Source organism: Dunckerocampus dactyliophorus, chromosome 9 (assembly GCF_027744805.1).
Source record: "Dunckerocampus dactyliophorus isolate RoL2022-P2 chromosome 9, RoL_Ddac_1.1, whole genome shotgun sequence".
NCBI lineage: Eukaryota > Metazoa > Chordata > Actinopteri > Syngnathiformes > Syngnathidae > Dunckerocampus > Dunckerocampus dactyliophorus.
In genome coordinates, this window is record NC_072827.1 from 27,674,754 (window position 1) to 27,696,052 (window position 21,299).

Sequence of the window (21,299 nt, forward strand, 5' to 3'; positions counted from 1 at the left end):
CAGACTATAAAACCTCAGAACTTGGAGAAAAGCTGTGCATATATATATATATATATATATATATATATATATATATATATATATATATATATATATATATATATATATATATATATACTGTATATATATATACACAGTATATATATAAAATCCCAAGTCATTAAACGCTTCCTACGGTCAAACATTAGAGATAATACAATCATACCATCTGTGAGGGAATGACTTGTCGCAGCCTGCTGAAAGGAAGAAAGGCAGAGCTAGTCATCCATACTGCACAACCTGAGGGGAGCCAGAAGGTTCTTTTTTTAAATGTAATGGCAGAAGAAACATGTGCAAATAGCTTCGCTCATTTGTATCAATGTGTGAAATCAACTCACCCTTTTCCATGATCGAAAAACTCTCCAAATGCAACCGATTGAGAAGACAAAAGGCAGCACAAACCACCACCGTCATTGTCATTCAATGCATTTATTTCGTCTAAGCGTAAATCCATTTTTTTTTTGTCCAGATCTGACAATGAAAAATGGCAGATTAAATGTCACACGCCGAAAAAGGCAATTCATTTGACCACAAGACATTTTAACATGTACAGAAATGGTTACACAGGAGAAAGATTGTCTTTCCTCAACCCCATCATGTGTTGGTGAGACGTTTTCCATCAGGCAAAGCCATTCTTTAGCAAATAATAGTAATACATTCAAAAAAAGGACAAAAAGGGCAGACAAACTGATTATATGAATCAGCTTGGAAGAGAAATGCATGTCTGAGAGTGGCAGTGTCATTGTTTTCATATTATTAACACGTCGTGTTGTTACTTACAGCTATGGGAAGAAAAATGAATAGTTTGTACCAGGGATGGGCATAATAACCAACTAGTGTCTGCAATTGACACTACTTGCTGCAACCAGCAGAGGCGCTGTTGATTCAGTCTCAAATAGTAAGTTATTATTAAATGAATATAGAAATACATTATTATTATTTAGTATGAATATGTTAATATGAATAATAGTGCATGAACGCGCACTGTGTTCTGTGTCTTGTGGTGTATTAGAGCAGTGATCCCCAAACCCACGACCCCCGGTACCGGGCCGTGGGTCATTTGGTCATTTGGTACCGGGCCGCACAGAAAGAAAAAATAATTTCCATTATTTCATGTTTTTATGTTTTATTTTGAAAAGTGGCCGGATTCTCTCTGTTACATCCGTCTCATTTGACGCATGTCCATTGTTACCTCTTGCCGCACAGATAGACTACAACTGTATTTTTACCATTTTTCTTTCACAAGTTTTGATGACTTATTGAGTGCTAATGTGCACATTTGTCTCAAGTTAATTCATGCTAGCACACTGCCTTTTACCACACACGTCAAACCGCGATGTAATAATCTCTCTGGAAAAACTTGGCTGGAACTTGAACCGGTGGATGGTGGGTCGGCATTCATTTTGTGCTCTTAATTTGATGTTATTCATGTCTTAGTTTTACACAATACATAATAAATAAGATAAATTAGATCGCAATACTGTACGAGCCCCCCCGCCCCTCCCGGTCCGCGGGAGATTTGTGGAAAACAAGCCGGTCCGTGGATCAGAAAAGGTTGGGGACCACTGTATTAGAGCGATCCATCTGTGCTCTGTTGCATGTGTCTGTTATTGAATTTACTACTGCTACCAGTAGAGGGTGTTGTACAGTATACTCATGTGAGAGTCGAAGACGTGTCCAGACAAGTTTGTCTCAGTAAATATAAAGCCACAATAGTCCTGAGTGGCTAAGGGAGAACCTGCCCATTGTGTTCTGCGTTCTGTTTGGCTGTAGGCCATTGTCAATCAATCTCCTTCATGCAGGACTGCCTGTTTCCTGTTGTATGATAGCTAGTGATCATACAACAGGAAACAGGCAGGCATACATGCTGAATGAAGGCAGAAGTTACGTGGCTGTAAAGCGCCTGGAATACTGTAAATGAATCTTGGGTTCATGGAGGAATATGTTTTAACAAGGTTACAAAAACGCTCCAGCCTAACGGCGCCAAGCCGCGATCAGAGGAGTGAAATATGCATGAGTCATTTAATTTCTTCTGTCCAATCACGTTGATCATTAAAATTCAAATGAAATGTGAACTTTGGGTGTTTAAGCGGGAGCGAAATGTGATAAAATGTTAATGACTGTCTACAAAAATTGCATAAAGTGTATGGTGAGGGTTTTTACAGCCTTAAAACATATATAATAGTTGTACAAAAAATATAGCTGGCTACTTGGCGGATTTCACTTATTGCGGGCTATTTTGGGAACCTATCCCCCGCGATAAACGAGGTACTACTGTACTTTAAAAAGAATATTAGTATTCTTATTCTTGAAAAACGGAGATGAGCAAAACACTTTCATTTGCATTCTCTGCAATTAAATGTACCTCAATTTAAATGAATAGGAATATAACTTCATATAAATATCAATTACTGTTATCATAAACAATAACAAGAATACGATCAATGTAGAAATAACAAGAATATATATTCATTTTTGTCATATTTATAAACAAAAGAAAATAATTTGCTGCCATTAAAGATAAATAGAAATAATATCAATGCATTTTTTTTTAAACTGATGTACAAATAAAATCGAAACAATACAAAAATATATAATCAATATTTTAAATACAACTTTCCTTTATCAGAAATTATTACAAATGATTATCAGCATTAAGAACAACAAAAATAAAACAATAACAATACATTATTTTTGTGTTATTTCTAGGAAATGTAAATATTTCAGATTCTTTAAATAAGATACACACTTTCCTTGGTATTTTTTTGCCATAAAAATTAATATAGACGTAAATAAATATTGTTGTGACTAGTAATAATTATAACGATGGTTTAAAAACTAAATAAAAACAATAGAATTTTAAAATTGTTTCTAAAAAAACAAATAAAAAAATGCCCATCCCTAGCTTGTCGACAATGAAGAGGGTAGACATATGGGTCATTACATTGTCAATAATACAGTCTCTCTCACACGCACACACGCACACACACGCACACTTATAGGCCACAGGCTTTGATATAATGCAATAAGCAAATCCCATAACCATCACAACGACGCACTGCAAGTATCGGTATAGTGTAAGTGGTGGAGTGTAGCGCATAGTATCCAGCACATACTGTATCGTGCTCATATGGTGCTCGTGCCATCTGTCACACCCTCACTCCTGCTGCTTGACACACAGCATTTGCCTCAACTGTCTTTTCACCATCAATTCATAAAAACCCAACAAATCTTCTTTAATATGTTGAAATAGGTCTTTTTTCACCAGGCGATATCAAGATTCAAGTGTGCACCAAATCGCTGGTAAGATTGAAAATGACAGGTGAGCTATTCCATTCATCCACACTCATTCAACATCTCACACCGTTCAGCCTGCGCCCTTCAAACAGGTTCGCTGTTGCGAACATATTGTGAAACGTGGAGAAAGAAAAGGCATCGAGGTGTTTCACAAGTGCCATAAAAAGAAACAAAACAATTAGTGAACGTGATAAGCGGTGGGTGGACTTCGAGGGAATATGAGAGACGAAGCATAAAAGCACCGGAAAAGAAACGCTCTTTTCATCTTCACGTGTTGTCACACTGATACCATGGGGAAAAAAACCGGCGTGACATATGGTAGACATTTTTATATTCTAAGCAGCAGCTGCTTGTTTTTCATTTTTCTCTGCAACATCGACTCATCGCCATTCATTCTATCGTTCTAAACACAGTGGAACCTCCAAAGTCAAAACTGCTGCTCACAGAGTTTGGATTTTCAAGAAAAAATACACTTGAAGTCCAAAATCAAACATGTCAGCATATTTTGCTTTATGTTTGGCCGTTTCGTGTTTGCCGAAACAGAAAGGTATCGGTGGTGGCGCAACAAAAGTGATGACGGCCATAGAACAGGAAATTCAAGTTATTGCAAAAAGAGGTATGCAGAGCTCTGTCCTGGCTGCTCAGTACAAGATGTAATCACGCAAGGGATCCCAAAACTTACCACAAAAACTCATTTGCGGTATTTTTTTTTTGAGAATGTTTGCGACATACACAAACAATATAAGACGGCATTTCCCCACCTACGAAACAAGTCGTCTTATATTCAGGGTGTCGATATTTCTACAAGCAAACCAACAGGTGGCTTTTACCCCACTTTTACCCCAAGCAAGTCAGAGCTTTTCTTTCTGTCACTCACACACACACACAGACACACACCAGTGACCTGGAGAGATGCAGATGTGACACAGGAACTTGCTGGGTGGGTGTCAAAGGTTGTTAGCAAACAACAGGAGTGGTTGTGATGTTAATTTTTACTGTCCAGCAGCTAAGAAGTAGGATATTATTTTTTTATTGCAATCTTCCAGTTGTTGTTTTCACTAACATTGAAAACACAATTGGTGTTTTGGTCTTAATTTCGGGCCAATAAAGTCATCTATGCAAATATTTTAACAACAAAAAACAAACAAATTGTACAGGTAGTCCTCGGGTTACGTACGAGTTTTACAACTTTTAAGTTTTGGTGTTACCTGAATCTTATACCTAATCAGGGGTGTCCAAAATGCAGCCCAGGGACCATTTGCAGCCCGTGGCTGTTTTTTATTGGCTAGCGCCACATTCTAAAAATACAATTTAAAGGGATAGTACGGATTTTTTTACATGAAGTTGTTTGACATCCCCATCAGCAGTGGACTATATCACGTAAGTCACAGTTGATGCACTACAATGCGATCTTTATCCTGAATTTTAGTCGCAACCGTCCGGTGTTGAGAGCGGCGTGAGCCGCACACAGTGTATTCTTCCTCGGCGCGCCCCTTTCTAAACGGTTCTCGAGTTAAGTTTAGAATTAATTTGCGGGAGAGCGTACGTAAAACATGAAACGCCAACACCCGCAGCGCCGTAAACCGAGGCCCACCTGTACTTATTCTTTGGAGTTGATTTTTTTGTTTTTTGCTTTTGTTGATACGATGACGGACGATTATGCAAGACGTGTTGTTTTTTTTTGCCAATATTTAAGTTTATCGCCAATTTGCAGTGTATTCCCATGCCTTTACTTGAAGAGTGAATAACCCGAGTCACATGTCCTCAGCGTTAGCAGTGAAAATGTGCTTTAGTGTTTTTAAAAACGTCTTTTTACGCTTGTATGACAGCTAAGAATAACGTTCATGTTACGTGACTTAAAAGATATGATGGGTACACTTTGAACTTGTAACAGACTATCTCTATGTACATTATTTCTATGGTGTTGGACTTCAGAGGTTCCACTGTATAGCAGAAACTTTGAGGCGTTTCCTCTAGTAAGGTATTGCACGTGTGAAAGGAAAACAGTGCATTGCAACTAAAACACCATAAGAGTCAGTCTTCATGCACCAGGAAAAAGGTGCCGTTGGCATGAAATAAATACATAAAAAGGGCTCCTTTTTCTTGACTGACAGAGCTGTATAAGTGTGAACATGTGGCATGCAACCGTCTACATCTACATTTTAAAATGGATTATGTGCTACTAGATGACATTCATCACTTTTTAATTGAAGCAGTCAGCTTCTCTGTTCTTTTATGTTCTTTTAAAGCCGTCCTAATCAACGCATGTAAATAACCAAGGCAGCCATGACATGATAGAAATCTATGAACAGCATTAGAAGATGTTAAGACACCAAAGGGCAGCTGGAGGCAGAGCCGCTGCACATTTTGAAAAGTAAGACAACTGCACACTAAAAGCTGAGGAACAGGTGACGAATGTAACGATGGCATGTGTGAGTCCAAACCACTTCTTGATGGCATCACCAGTGAGCCACTTGGCTTGTGTAGTCCTCAGTGGTGCTTTGGAAGTCACTGTCGGGCGCCTTCTCAAACTCCCCCCGCCCACTTTTATACGCTCCTCCCCTACGCTTGGCCAACCGCGGCCTGGCTTGCTGCTCGCGCATCCAGCGCCTCTCCTCGCGCCGCTTCAAGCGCACCTCCTGGTGCTCCCTCTGGCGGCTGAACTGGAAACGCTGCAGGAACAGGTCCTTGGCGTAGTCATACAGCTGCACGTCCAGGTAGTTGAGGTCCTCGATGCGTCTGCGCACAGCCTCGCTCAGGTCCACGTTGGCAGCTCGTGTGCTGTTGATCTGCGTGAAGGGCGAGATGAAGCGCAGGCTGAACGTCCGCTCAAACAGGTACTGGGTTTTGCGCTGGAACTCGGTCAGACCGTAGAAGGCCATGTTCTTCAGGTTGCTCATGGCGCTGCTCAGGAGGATGTGGTTGCGCTGGCTCTCGTTCATGGACGACAGGTTGTAGCAGCCCACCAGGCTCAGGTCGGACAGCATGCGCACCTGCCGGTTGTTGGCCAGGTTGGACGGGCAATTCATGAACTCTGTAAGGGTGACGCCGGACCAGTCTTCCCCGCTGTAGCAGGTGGGCAGCTCGTCTTGGGTGGGCGAGCGTCCGTCGCACATGTGCAGGGCGGTCTTCCACGTGGCGCCGCGCTGGACGTGCTTCCATTCGCTCAGGTAGCGGGAGACCGGGTCGCGCAGCATGGTGATGTAGTAGAAGTTCCTGCAGCCACAACGAAACACAGTGTGTGCTGTAAGACATGCTATTCAAGAAGAGACTGAGGGCAGCAGGAACGTGGAGATTGGAGTGCAATACTACAGCATTCAGAGCCAAGGCACAGCAACAGGGTACGCTCACATTCGCACGTGTGCTTAGCATTGTGGACTTTATACAAGAGGAGAATGAGGGCAACAACAAAATGACCAGGAAAATGGAGTATATGTGTATAAGTCGCACTCACTAACATCAGGGGAAAAAACAGATTTGTACTTACAGTATATAACCTGCACCCGACTATAAGCCCCAGATGTCATAAAATGGCACATTGTGGCACGCACGAGTCTGTGAGGACCAGGAAGCTCTTTATTTGACAGGAACCAATCATCCATCCATCCATTTTCTATGTCGCTTATCCTAATTAGGCTCACGGGGGTATGCTGGAGCCTATCCTGGCTGACTTCGGGTGAGAGGCCAGGTACACCCTGGACTGGTCGCCAGCCAATCGCAGGGCACATATAGGCAATCATTCACAATCACTTTCATATCTAAACATTAAACTCATCACACAGCAACTTAACACTCAAAAGGTATATATGGGAAATATACAAACAAGTACCAATACGAGTTGAAATGAAAATAATAATAATAATGAAAATAACAATTTTTTACTTATCCCATAATGCATTTCATCTGTGCAAAGCATTTAACTGGAGGACAAGCAGCATAGAAAATGAATGGATGGATGGCACTGCAGCGCTGTCTCTGTCCACCGAGGGAGTCAGAGGAGCCCAGAGGGAGGCTAATGACATTGCAGCGCCGCGGCAGGCGCCAATGAATGCTTTGCTTGGACTGGACGCAATGCATTATGGAAAAATGCTAAAATATTCATTTTTTTCATTGTAAACTTATATTAGTATTGTTTGTATATTTCTTACGTATATCTTTTGAGTGTTAAATTGCTGTGTGATGACTTTAGCCTTCTTTGTAAGATGACACAGTGAGTCAGACTGAGTAATGACCTCCTGTGAGTTCTAATGGGTTGACAAGCTCATCGTGAGTTTTTTCATAGCTCGTGATTGGCTCCTGCCAAAGAAAGCTACCGTTTCCTCACTGACTCGCGAGTAGCACAGTATTTAAATCATTCATAGTAGTTCTGAAGTAAAGGAGATTTCACAAGATTAGAACTTAGCCATAAATTAGCCGCACCGCTGTATAAGCCACAGGGTTCAAAGTTTCAGAAAAAAGTAGCGGCTTATACACCGGAAATTACGGTACTAATGCAGCATCTACAGCAATGGTCACCAACCTTTTTAAAGCCTGAGTTCCCTGGTCTCGGCCGTGAACTTAGGCAGGAGCTCCAACACAAATATCACCAACACAGATGGACATAAACAGATACGTGTATTTCAACAGCGGCTGCACGGATGGCTTGAATGTGCCATTGGTCCTAAGAAGGCGGTGTAAAAAAAACAAGTCCACCCTGAACGATGCCTGCATTAAATATAAGCGTGTGATTGGGAAATTTACAAAAGCGATCCCCCGGGCAAGTCGCAAAAGATCGACGCGCTGGCGACCCCTGATCTAGAGCTAAGGTACAGCAACAGGGTACGCTCACGTTAGCATGGGTGTTTAGCCACAAACAAAAGACAAAAAACAGTGCAGGAACGTGGAGACTGTGGAGTTATTTAAAGTATAAAACTTACAAAGAAATCAGAAACATAGTTTAGTACATTGGCCGGGAACAGCAGCAAGAGAGAGGAAAACCTTTTGACACAGAGAGATTGCACCAAATTAGAGACATAACAGACATTAGTAACATCACATTTATTTGCCTGTGCCTTTCACACAGAACCCAGCAGGCCCTTAATAGTTGTCAGACAGAGGCAATTGTTTTCAAGACAACAGTGAGTCTGAATTTAACCCCCCATGTGTTGTCCATACCCTTTTCCCGCTAAGGGGTTGATGCCCCAACCATTTTTTTATGCTCCAAAACAAAACTTGAATGTCACTATGTTTTTTTTCCCTGTTTAATGAGAAGGGGAGTGAAGCGAAAGGAGTGCCGACAGCAGGTGATCCCTGTCACTTGCTCTCTAAAGTTGTCCGGCTGCACATCGGCTTGTCTCTGGGACATGAAACGCATGCAGAGGGGTGTTGTTTGAGTGCACTCGATAGCCCAAAGGTCACTTGTGTGCACCATCAGCGTCAACACGCATCAGCGTCTCTGTGTGCGAGTGACACAGACGACTGTTAAACTTCCTCCGTCCTCTTTTAGAGTCTCTTTCGTATTCTCTGTAAAAGGTTGGAAGACTGACAGTGCTTCACGTAAAGTAAACCGCACAGAAAGAGCCAAGCCTTGGTCAAGATTTCCCAGCTGAAGTGAGATAATGTTAATCACGGATCAATAATAATTAAATAAAATAAAAACGGGAATCAAAGCTGATAGATTAACCTTCATAATGTGTCCTTGTTGAGGTTGATTGTATTTCAAAAAAACATTTGGGGTCAAATGAGAGCTTCAGTGGAGGTTACAGGACGCCATTTACTTCATGTTGATTGGCCACGCAAATGTCGAGCCCTCTCTTGCACCCAAATCTGATATGTTTTCCAATTTACATGGACTTTATTCTCTATTTGACTGTTAGCTGTTAATTAAAGTGACTATTTTATCATTGTAATTAAGATGTTGGCAAAGAAGGAAACTCCACTCTGAGCTACCACCTTATCAGGGTAGAGGAGTTTGCGTGTCCTAATGATCCTATAGGAGCTAAATTACCAGGGGCTTTCATGCCCCTGGTAGGGACACCCACGACAAACAGCTCCTAGGTGAGGGACCGGACAAAGTGTAGCTCAAATAGACCCCTATGACGAGCAACATACACGCACCAAGGTTTCCCTCGCCCAGACGTGGGTCACCAAAGCCCCTCTCTGGAGCCAGGCTTGGATTTGGGGCACGATGGCGAGCATCTGGTGGCCGGGACTGCACCCACGGGGCCTGGCCAGGGACAATCCGAAGAGGGTGGCTAGACTCTTCCTTTAGAGATAAAGTGAGAAGCACTGTCATCTGGGAGACACTCAGAGTAAGTAAAGAAGTAAATATTAGTCTAATGCTAAAGTGGGCCTGTTGTGTTTGAGTGCTGTTTTTGTTGTGCTTGATCTTTTTGATGGTTTTTGCCGGAAGCAGCTGATTGGCCCCCACACTTTTTGGAGCCTATAAATGAGTGCAGGTGTGCTCTGCACGTTCTCTCTCCACCCTCGACCTTTCACTCTCTGCGCTTTGCCTTGGCCTGCAGCAGGCTCGTTCCCACCTCGGCATGCCCCAGGGCCACTCAGCCGCCTCGTGCTGGCACAACACCGAGCAGCAGGCTGGGTTTTGTGTTTTGTCTTAGTTTTTAAATCTCGTTCGTCCTGGTGTGATCGTATGTCCTGGTTTCGGTTTTGTTTAGAGATTTAGTTGTGTCTTTTTTCTAGGGCTGGCCTATAGAGTTGACCTGTTCACTGCACAGTTTCCACATCAATAAACTCTGGTGACTTGCTTTTCCCGCCTCCTGTGTCCTCCTTAAATTTGTTATGTTCCCCTGGGTGCTAACAGTGGCCCGTTGCATTGTTTAATCAGGCTTGTTGGACATTTTCTTATATAGTATGGTGCATTAAAATGCATTCTATTCATGTAGCTGTTTTTGACGTGTAGTTGACCTTTTGCCAAGCAAAATCCCCGAAACACAGATTGTTTTTTTAACATATTTTTGCTCACTAAAAAGACAATTATGGTTAAACGGGGGCCGCACGGTAGACGAGTGATTGTGTGGAGTTTGCATGTTCTCCCCGTGTGTGCGGGGGTTTTCTCTGGGTAGTCCGGTTTCCCCCCACATTCCAAAAACATGCATGTTAGGTTAATTGGCCACTCTAAATTGTCCATAGGTATGAATGTGAGCGTGAATGACTGTTTGTCTCTATGTGCGATTGACTGGCGACCCGTCCAGGTTGTACGCCGCCTCTCGCCCGGCAGGTGCGTTTGCATTGCAACAACAGTTCGTTTGGTGAAGCGTGAACGGCAGCAAAAGCATGCAGAAATGACAAATATGGAAGATTTGTCTGTATTTCAGAAGCTTTTTGTGAAATCTAAACTCGTAAATGAAGCAGATAATACAAATAACCTGCGTATTCAACCCAGCAGCTGGCATTTTGGTTTGAAATATCTCGAGTTTCGTCACGTAATAAGTCACAAAAGCTTCCCATTCAAGTCCTTACTTTATTCTTTACTGCGCAATCTTTGAGCCCATGACAAAAATACCAGCGTGAATGCTAAGTGAACAGCACCAAAGTGTGCACCAAGTGTCTTTTTTTTACTATTGGTCTGGACCACAAGTGTGAACTCAGACTTAATGATCAATTCATGGACTGTCATGCCCGAGTCCACTTCACCTGTTGTTGCACACATCAGTTTTCCAAAGGGTCTTCAGAGTGGGAATCTACAAAGCTGTGGATGTGACGTCAGGCATGACAATCAGTGTGACAGTGAGGAATATTACTGTCAGGACCAATTTGGTGGACTGGTGAACAACTCCCCACACAGAGCCCCGCTGCCGGGAAAAAAAAAAAAAAAAGTTCCTCATTTTAGTGTGGCGTGCACATACAATCTAGACGAGAATCCATGGTGTATTCCGAGCAGATAGTGTCAGTGCAACACACAACTGGTTATTATTTGGCCATAAGTAGCCCATCATGACACTCATCCAGATTGCAGGCAGCTAAAGAACAATGTGCTGTCTGTCACAGTCTGCATGTGACCTTTGGAAGGCAAATAAGTGGGAATTCACTCATCAAGAAATAGCAACATAATAATAGAGCCAAGTCCGAGTTAATAAGCAGACCACATTCTTGCTCAGCAGCGTGACTGACTGACTGGCCGTGTGTGTGTGTGCGTGCGTGTGTGTGTGTGTGTGTGTGTGTAAACAGCAGGGAGCTGTGTGGCATAGCTGACTGTCAACTTCATGCTGACCACTCATATTCTTAACCTTTTATGTTTTCCTGTTTGCTAGTCTTGTCTAAAAACTAGCTGACTAATTAAAAAAAGTAGCTGTGACTTGTTTCCTCACAATATCACAGCACAACCTTAATACTTGTTTCACGTGTAACTTTTCTATCGCACCTTGTTACACGCTGCACATGAAGAAGAGTAGCCTGCACTCAAACTGTGCTACATTTGTCTGTGATTCAAACTAGCGGACTCCAGTGATCCGTCGCCACTTCACACTTCGAACATTGTGGCTTCACTTTGTCATGGTTTGTCAAATATTATTTCATAATAAATCATCACTGTCCCTTGGTTGAATACGGCCTGTTATTCGTAAAAAGAATGCATATTTAAGCAAATTGCATGTATTTTTTGTCTAAATTAAGCATTCTCAAGTATAATAATGGCTAAATGGACTAAAATAGAAATATAAGGCATTCAGAAGACGCATTAAAAGATGTATTCTACACTTTAATGTTCGGAAAGACACACAAGCACCAGACTTGATCACCGGATATTGTAGGCTTGAATTACTTCACAACAGGCACATTAACCACTAACGTGGGCTACTGTTGCGGCCCTAAGCCACGCCAAGCTAAAACTCAACTATGGACCTCTGACGTCACTTCCTGTCCAACCCCTACTCAAATGGCTTATTTTCTCTTATTACAGTATATTACTGTATTGAGTAATATGAGTGTAAAGATGACTGTAGGGATGTTACTTCATGTCTAGATGGCTCTAATAATGTTAAATAACGGATTTAGAAGGCCACAAAACTGGTTTTCTATGCTTTAACTATAAAAATATTTATAAATAAGGAATCCTACTTCGCAGGACATTCATTTCTGACAGTCGAGCCTGCAACCAATGAACCGCGATAAACGAGCAATTATTCGTGTACTTTTTAACATCGGTCTTCTCGGTGGAAAATTTGCGCCAATATTACATGAGTCTCATTTGCAAGTATGCATTTCAGTTTGTCCTCAGGGTATTGTTGTAGTCAGGAAGGAGCTACTCCCTTTGGGACGTGCGATGTGTCAGTCCTGTCTCTTGTTGAGCCGAAACGAGGGATTACTGTATCACCGTGCTTTGCCAGATTCTGGCTGATGGCTGCACAACTTAAGTCCAATTGGTGGATTTTGCACCAGTCTTTTTCACCAGCTCCTCCTGTTCGCTTTCAGCCATGTTTACTGATAACGTTGATGATGTGTCGCAGCTTGTTGCAGTGCAACGTGCAGAGTGTCGCTCTCAGTTTTATGGGTCGCGGCGAGATTGCGTCATCAACATGCATTATCGTGATTATCAGCAATGACTAGATGCACATGCGCCACATACCCAAAAAGTGCCATGGAAATCCGAGTGGCATCGTTTGTGCAATCCTGCTTTGACGATAAAAAACAAACAAAAAAATGACCTGGGAGATGGAGCTTTACAAAGTCCTTAAATGCTCAAGTCAGCATGCAGAAGGACAGAAGGCTCAGACGTGTTAAATGAAGACACACAGTGACATTGTGTTGAGGTGTGTGAAAGTCCCTCACTTGTGATGTTAGGGATCACCCATTCGGAGCCCAAACACGGCAGACATTGAGATGACTTTGTCGATCTTCACAAAGCCGGCCAGCCTCGCTTGACTCCTGACCTTTTCTCTTTTTTTCGCTCTCTTCCATGTCCAACACACATTAGCGTTCCCTCTGGATCCATAACCTTTTCTTAAAGGTTGTCACATTAATCACGGCGCTGAATTCACTTGTCAATCTGCTCTTTCTGCTGTGTTTAGCGCTCTCTCTTTCGGCGATCCTCCACCTAAGGCGATGCGCATGATAACAGCCATCATTCTCCGTCTTTTGCATAAAAGTCCCTGCCTGTTAAGAAAGTTGATGAGAAAGCGGGGGCACACAGTGTTTGGCTGATTCCATCTCGGAGGAAGCTTTTAGCCTGAGATAGCTTTCTATTTTAGGACCAGAAGCCAAAGAGTGGACTTTAACTGCTGCAAGCTCCCAAGGAAACTATGGACAGTATTTAAATACAAAAATCACGTCAATTATTGTATTCGAGTACCAGCGGGTCCATTTTCATTTTATAGCTGTGCCAGCCAGTGTGGCTGTGCTTTGGCTGTGTACGTTGGTAGCCCCCACTCCCCGACACTTTAAGAGTTGCGCTGGACGTCGAGCACTCTCAACCTCAATCTGTGAACCTTAATCCATGCCCAAAGTGGAACGTGGGGTTGGCTGAAGCGGGCAGGTTATACCTCATTCATGTTATAAAGTCAACAAAAACACTGCCTGTTCAGCTCATTAAGCTTTAATACTGGTGACAGTTTGACCCTGGAACAGATTATTTCTATTTCCACTACAGTGTTCCCTCGCTATATCGCAGTTCACCTTTTTCAGATTTCTTTTAAGCGCAATTATGAACGCGCTTTGTGTTCTGCGCCCTTGTGGCGTCTTAGACTGATCTATCGGTGCTCTGTTGCACGGGTCTGTTCTTGTATTTACTACTGCTACCAGTAGAGGGTGTTGTATACTCATGTGAGGGTTGAAGACGTGTCCGCTGCAGACTGCGGACGCGTCTTGTTCAGTCTCTCGAAGAATCTAATTGATTTAATCCAACTGATCCAGTCAGGTAACTCGGTTTTACTCGAATGACCCCATGCAGGTAGATACTGGCCGTGTAACATAACACATTTCTGTCATGTTTATTCCATACTGACAACCAGAAAGCTAGAGAAAGAGACCAAATAAAACAATCAGCTCATAGTCCTGTACTCTCATAGGAAGTTTCAATTTACAGCTGCCTGAGAAAGAAAGAAATAACCTTAAAAAAAAAAAAGAAGTGTTCCGCCAGAGGATGAAATCTTTTATTGCACATTAGTCAGTACTTGTCCACAGCATAGTGGTGCCAAGGACAACCTGTCACACTCTTGCTGCTTATCTTTCATATTGTTTAATGTGAGTTTGGATGAGTTTCACGAATCAGACATCTGACTCTTTTTTTCAAAGTTATATTCAAGGACTTTCATTGAAGAATACGGCGAGGAAATTCATACATTTCAGTGCCTTAACTATAAAAGCGTGTGTCTTCTCCATCACATACATTTTCACATAAAAACATTATTATCACATAAACTGTTGTTAGTGTATGATTTCAGATACTGTTGAGAAACTGATATTAGCTATTTATTTATCTGTACTGTAAAGACTGAAACTGAAACCAGTGAAATGCAACAAAACGGAGAGCAGTGAAGCGTACAAGCATATTAAAAGAGTCAACATGGATGCTGAGTACGACAAATTCATGCATGTTGGCAGGGCTGTCGTCCCTGCCTCTCACGCCCCCCTGACACGTCACAGTGCCCCCCCACAGGGGGCCCGCCACACTATTTGAGAAGCACGGGTGTGGCGGAAGTCTGATGCGTTCAAAGTATTCCAAATATAACAACATTATCATCGGAGCTGGGAAAGATATTTGAATTGATTCCCTTAATGAACTAACTAAGCCTGATTCAGCAGTGCCTCTGCTGGTTGCAGACAAGTACTGCACTCCAGTTGGCCTTGCTTCAAGACATCAAAATCATCATCAGTCAACAATCAATTGCGCACAAGCGACAGAATTCTTAATTATTAAAGCTCATGCCCAACAAGAACCCAGCATCATTGATTGAAGTTGTGGGAAAATATGATTTTTTCAGGTTAATAAATAAGCAAAACATGACTTTTATGAAGTCATTCCAACCAAGTCAATTGTTGTGTTCATGTTATTTTGCATATCCACAGCTGGGAGTTCAATCAGTTGTCACGGCTGATATGCTTGCTTGTCATCACATTACACGCACCAGCACCGGCAACTGTCAAACCACAGAGGGCGGGGGGCAAATTGGCTTCATTACGTTTTAACTATTTTCCACTGGAGACAAGAGTGCGCCGCTTGGTTTCACCATCACGTGGTCGTGGGCGGGAATCCTAATGCCGGGGCTCACGGCAGGCAAAGTGCCAAGCCCGGGAACATTTGGTCGCTCTACTTGACATTCATAGTCGGCAACGCCTTTCATTTGCACAAAAATCACCACATATGACAGCAATTTAGCTCTCTCATTAAAAAGACATAACTGCCTGTGATCCTGAATGGCGTTTCACAGTGAAAGATTGAGCCTTTGGAGTTTTTAAGATTGCATCTCAGAAATTATTCCACGCGTGGAAGCAGAAGGGTTCGTGTCTGCTCTGTCTGAGAGCCAACAGTACGAGGGTGGTGTCATATGCTTTCAGTTGGGTAAAACATGACTTATTACGCGGCTTCACTCGCCACATTTTAAAAAAAACATATCCATTAATAAACCACGCTGTTTCATGGTTGAATATTGCCTATTATCAGGAAAAAGAAATATGCATGTTTAAGCTAAAAATGATAATATTAAAATAATTATTAAGTAAAATTGGCTAAATCAGGGGTGGCCAAAGTGCGGATGCTGTTTTTTTCATTGGCCCCCGGCACATTCTAAAAGTACAATTAAACATGAAAATTTCAAAACTACAGCAAAAATGGAAAAAAAGAGCAGCAATTTTACGAGAATAAAGACAAATATTAGAAGAATGAAGTCATAATATTATGAGAAAAACAGCATCAATTTGAAATATTAAAGACTGAAATTTGTATTAAAAAAAAATAATGTCATAATCTTATGAAAAACAATCCAAACAAAGAATAAATTGTCTAGGTTCTAGGAAAATGAGGTTGGGTCAAATTTTTATATTTCTATGATAATGAAGTCAAAATATTATGAGACTGAAGACATAATACAATACTGTATTACAAAAAAAGGTACAACAAGAAAGTTGAAATATTTGTACAATTAAAAAACATAAGCAAAAAAAGTTCAATAGCCGTATAGTGCACCCACTGCTCGTTGAGAAGAGCAATACGTGCTTTCATGTCACAATCTGCAACTAGACAAAAAAAGTCCAATGATTTGCTGCTAATCAATTAAAATAAACCTATAGGGAACTGAATACTTGCTAAATATACATATCGTTAAGTTGGCACCACTGATCCCTCCTGCTTCGTCTTCTTATTCTGTGGCAGCCCAGGTGTGGATGTGGTGTGTCGCGACACGGTACACTCACAGACGGTCCAACGAATGCATGGGAAACACCGAGGTGCTATAAATAGCATCTTTGAGTACCTGATTACCTGAAATGCGAGTAGAACTGGATCAGGTGATCCAAGAAGATTCCATGCAATGGCAAAAAGGCATCAATGAACAAATGAATCGCAGTGGTTGAGACGTCACTCATGCGAACCACTTGGCACGTTTGCAGCCCCGATTGACGAGGTACTAGACGTCGTCATTGAAATTTCTCACGAAGCTCAATACGCTCTACAAAAACCACCCAAAGTAACTTCAGGGTGTTTCCAATCACTACTAAATTTGGTACACATATTTAGGGGGCTGACAAGCACGTGCCTCAAAGGTTGAAAAACATGGCCGCCATCAAGCAAAACGTCTTTCCTAAGAGCTCATAAGTCATTGACCATTTGTTTAACGATTCTAAAACTCGGATGACATCTGGATCACATGCATGCTAGCATAGATTCCAAAGCATTTTGTGCGCAACTCATAGGGGGCGCCACAAATGTGTTTTAGTCATGTGAAAAAATTAGGACACAACATTGGGGTGCCTGTTGGACTTGCACAACAGATAAGTCCCTTGCAGAGTTCTATTGCTTCATAACCTATTTCTTTTTTGGCTTATCGTCATTAATCTTCAGAAAGAGTACACTCAACCCAAAAATTGACAAAGAAAATCAAAAAAACCCACTTTTCAGAGTTTTTCAACCACCATTTACCATTTACCACCAATTCAATAGGTGCCCTAAAATGTTGCGACTGTAATGATGCAGCGCTCCCGACTGGTGTGCTTTGACTATCAGGACGTTAGGGTTGTGTGGGTTGTTCGTGCAGGTGTTTCAAGGCTTTTTATCAGATTTATCTCACACTAACTCTTGCTTGAAACCTCACTTCAACATCTCTCCGGTGAGAAGATGTCCTTGGCTTGTGAGAGCGATGGCGTTATTCAGGATGCGCGGTCTCTGCGGTGCATCTCTACATCTCTGCTCTGTCCCGTTCCTCCCAGACAGATAAGAATAAGACTGCAGACATGCATTATTTGTAACCGATACCATCCCTTAATGGTGTCTGCGATCCCCCTGGCAGCCCATAATGGACCGTTTTTGAGATTCTCCGCATCTTGTTCGAGTGTTTTGATGGTGACGGAATGGGGACAAGGGGTGTCACCTGGGAGGAAACTTGAAGAACGACGGGACCTTTCATTTAGTTGTCGGGACGCCGCCATCGCTAGCACATCACACAGCGTGCAAACAGAGAGCGCTTGTAGCAGGAGCAGATAACAACAGGAGGGGAAATTGTCCTTCAAAAGGAGAAACATCTCATTCTTCATTGCGGAAACAAAGGGAAGACGCACAGCTGAAGAAGTACTGCACGGATCGTTCATCAAACGAGCCTAAGCATTGCTGACACCAATAATCAGAAATATATGGTAATCACACAAGGAGATTCTTCCCTCCCTGAGCTGAGGCGCAAGGAACCACTTGATGGGTGGCACCCGAACACATCGTATGTGGGGCAAAGTCTCTGGGTCGTTCCAAACAATGTTTAGAAATATGGAATACAGTTGAAGGCACTCGTAATTGTCAATGTAAGGCGCTGATTGTATTTCATTTTTATCCACGTACCCCACATGACAATTGGCGTACCTGCGGGGGTACGCATCCCCCACTTTGGGAACCTTGGTAATGAGAAATATAGCTGAAGGGAACAGTGTATTTACTGCTGTCGTTTTGAACGGGGGTGTCAGGATGCAAGCGGCTCGATGAGGCAAGTTCCGGCAAGAGCGGGTTCATGCATAAGTAACGGCACCATAATTGGATAAGTTTTACTGGGATGAGGAGAATAGGTCGGACAGGAATTTTGAATGAGCTTTTATGTTGGCGAGTGACTCTGCACTGTTTTAACTGCTCTCCTTGTCATTTGAGACCAATTAGATATTGTAATATGACAGCGCAACTCCCATTTACCACCATGGTGGAAATCCTCCTTTCTAATTACACCCTTCGTTTTAATCTTCCCCCTGCACGCTTCTCTCTGAGAGACAGAGGAGGAGGAAAAGGCCTATCTCTGAATTAATAATACGGCCAGAGGAGCCACACAAGTACACAAGCTGGCAGTGGAAATCACACGGCATCAACATCACAATCACGTCACATAATGCTGAGCTGAAGACACTGAGAGCTTTGCATGCTGCCATGGACCTTCACATCCCATCAATCCACAACTTTTAAGTTTTCAGCCTTTTAGTACACCGCTGTAAACATGTATGGTCCAAGTGCACAAAGGCTAGACACAGCGCTTACCTCTCCCTGGTCGTCATCGTCATTTATGGGGGAAATGCAGTAAAAACTGTCTGGTTCCAGAAAATAATGGCAAATGATGAGACTGGTGACAGCACAACGTGAGACCCGCCTCTTCCTTTCAAGAGCGCTCCTTTTGCCAAGCTGGTGCTAATAACTGTGTTGAGAAAATTGAAGACAAAACGAAGGTCCGTAACATCCCGGCCAGCGTCACATAAATAAATATGTCTCTATGTAGTATGTCTCTACAGTGACGACAAATACACACGCTGGAAGCCTCTGATTTGTTGGACTTTCCAAACTATTTTTGCCATAGGAAGCAACGCATATAAATGAGTCTGTTACAGTGTCAGGCTGTCACCGCAATATAACGAGGTGTGTGATAAAGCGTTTGCCCCTTTCCTGATTTCTTATTTTTTTGCATGTTTGTCACGCTTAAAGGTTTCGGATCATCAAATAAATTTAAATATGAATCTGTGACAACACAACTGAACACAAAATGCAGTTTTTAAATTATTAAGGGGGAAAAAAAATCCCCAAAAAGTGAAAAAGTGATCACCCCCTAAACCTAATAACTGCTTGGGCCACCCTTAGCAGCAACAGCTGCAAGTGTTTGCAATAAGCCTTGCAATGAGTCTTTGCACAATTGTTGTAATTCAGCCGCATTGGAGGGTTCTCCGGCACGAACCGCCTTTTCTTCATTTTGTTTTTCTTCAGCCATTCAGAGGTGGGCTTGCTGGTGTGTTTTGGATCGTTGTCCTGCTGCGGACCCCAGGCTGGTTTCAGCTTGAGGTCACGAACAGACGGCTGGACATTCTCCTTCAGGATTTTTTGGTAGACAGCAGAGTTCATGGTTCCATTTATCACTGCAAGTTACTTCTATGTCAGACATAATGGGACCCACACCTTCCAAAAGGTTCAACTTTTGTCTCGTCAGACCACAGAGTATTTCCTGTAGGTCTCATCAAGGAAAAAAAACACAATCCATACCACTATGAGCTTGATGATTAGAGGTTTAGAAGAACCATAAACAGAAAACCCCACCTATCGTAAACGCTTCCAGACTACAACATACAGTAATTAATACTTTTTATCAAGAGCAATGGAGCTGGTATTGATTTTTATAACCACATTGGTTATCTCATAAGAATGTCAGTCTGCAATTCAGCTGCACCTCTGCAATGCTTATTAGCTCTGTGTGAGAGAGAATGTAATCTATTATGTTCCTGCTGAGTTAGAACCGAGTCAACTGAAAAAGGAGTATTCCCGACAACAGAGCTATTCAACTAAATTGTTCACATTTTCAGAAAGCTAACGACTTGGGGGCGGACTTCTCCCTTCACTGTTATTCTAAAAAATGAGAGTGCTACGGTGTTTTTAGGCAAAATTAAAAAATGTTGGCCCGCAGGTGGCAGGTTGTATAGCGCTGTCCTACAATAAGATATCTAAAACTGAAAGGTGAGGTTTGAACGAACAGTGGTCACCAACCTTTTCCCATTATTGTGCCTTTTGCTGTATTTGATCATTTTTGGTGTTTTTCAAATTTTATTTGGTTTCTGCAGTGATGCAATGACAAATGAGCCACGGGCTGCCGATGGCCCCGAGCCACACTTTGTGCACCCCTACAGCCCTACTTTTGTGGCTCTTGGTCCAGGTTGGGCTTGTGGCGTCGGCTCCATGAGCAAACCACAACTCTTACTTTGCTCAGTGTGGTGGATGAGCGATGCAGATTGAGGAGAGAGGGGCTGGTCAAAGCTCTACAACAGTCAGCCCTTAACAAGCGGCGTCGGCTCGGCTCGAAGATTTTTTTGGATGTGTACATCTATGGAGTTATATTTGTGTCTTAACTTTGAGGTAGCAAAGGCAGACTTTGAGCCCTATTAACGTGCAATAATTACTGTTGTGTGCGCGCGCAAGCACATCGCTGCAGCGCTCTGTCACTCCCTCCCTCTCTCGCTCAACCTTTTTGCTAGAGCGGGGGGAGGCAAGTCGGTGTACAAGGCGAGCTGGTGTACTAGTTTACCTCCGGGGACCGGGCTCCTGGCTGGGGCTCGTGGGTTGCTGCCTGGATAGTGGCCAGGTGTATGGGTGTGTTCAGTGGACAAAATGCGTGCCTGTTGGTCGCTCTTATTCAAAACGTTCTCGCAATCGACTGCCAAAGTCCCAAAGATCAACTAGCAGCTCACGATCGACGGGTTGGCGACCCCTGTTTTAAAACAAGCACACATGAGACTGGACTAGGAGTTCATAAACACAGTAATGCACAGTAATTAGTAGAAAATGGACATAAAATGAGCACTGAAACCAGAAG

The 21,299-nt window shown here is 42.6% G+C and overlaps 1 protein-coding gene across 1 annotated transcript in view; it reads right to left on the bottom strand.

Moving 5' to 3' along the window:
- Positions 1 to 462: 462 nt before the first annotated feature.
- Positions 463 to 21,299, bottom strand: part of hs6st3b (heparan sulfate 6-O-sulfotransferase 3b) — a 78,071-nt gene continuing 57,234 nt past the window's right edge. The window contains exon 2 of the mRNA XM_054786978.1: positions 463 to 6,552. Coding sequence (XP_054642953.1) covers positions 5,796 to 6,552 — 757 coding nt within the window. The 3' untranslated portion in view covers positions 463 to 5,795. The remainder of the gene's footprint in view (positions 6,553 to 21,299) is intronic.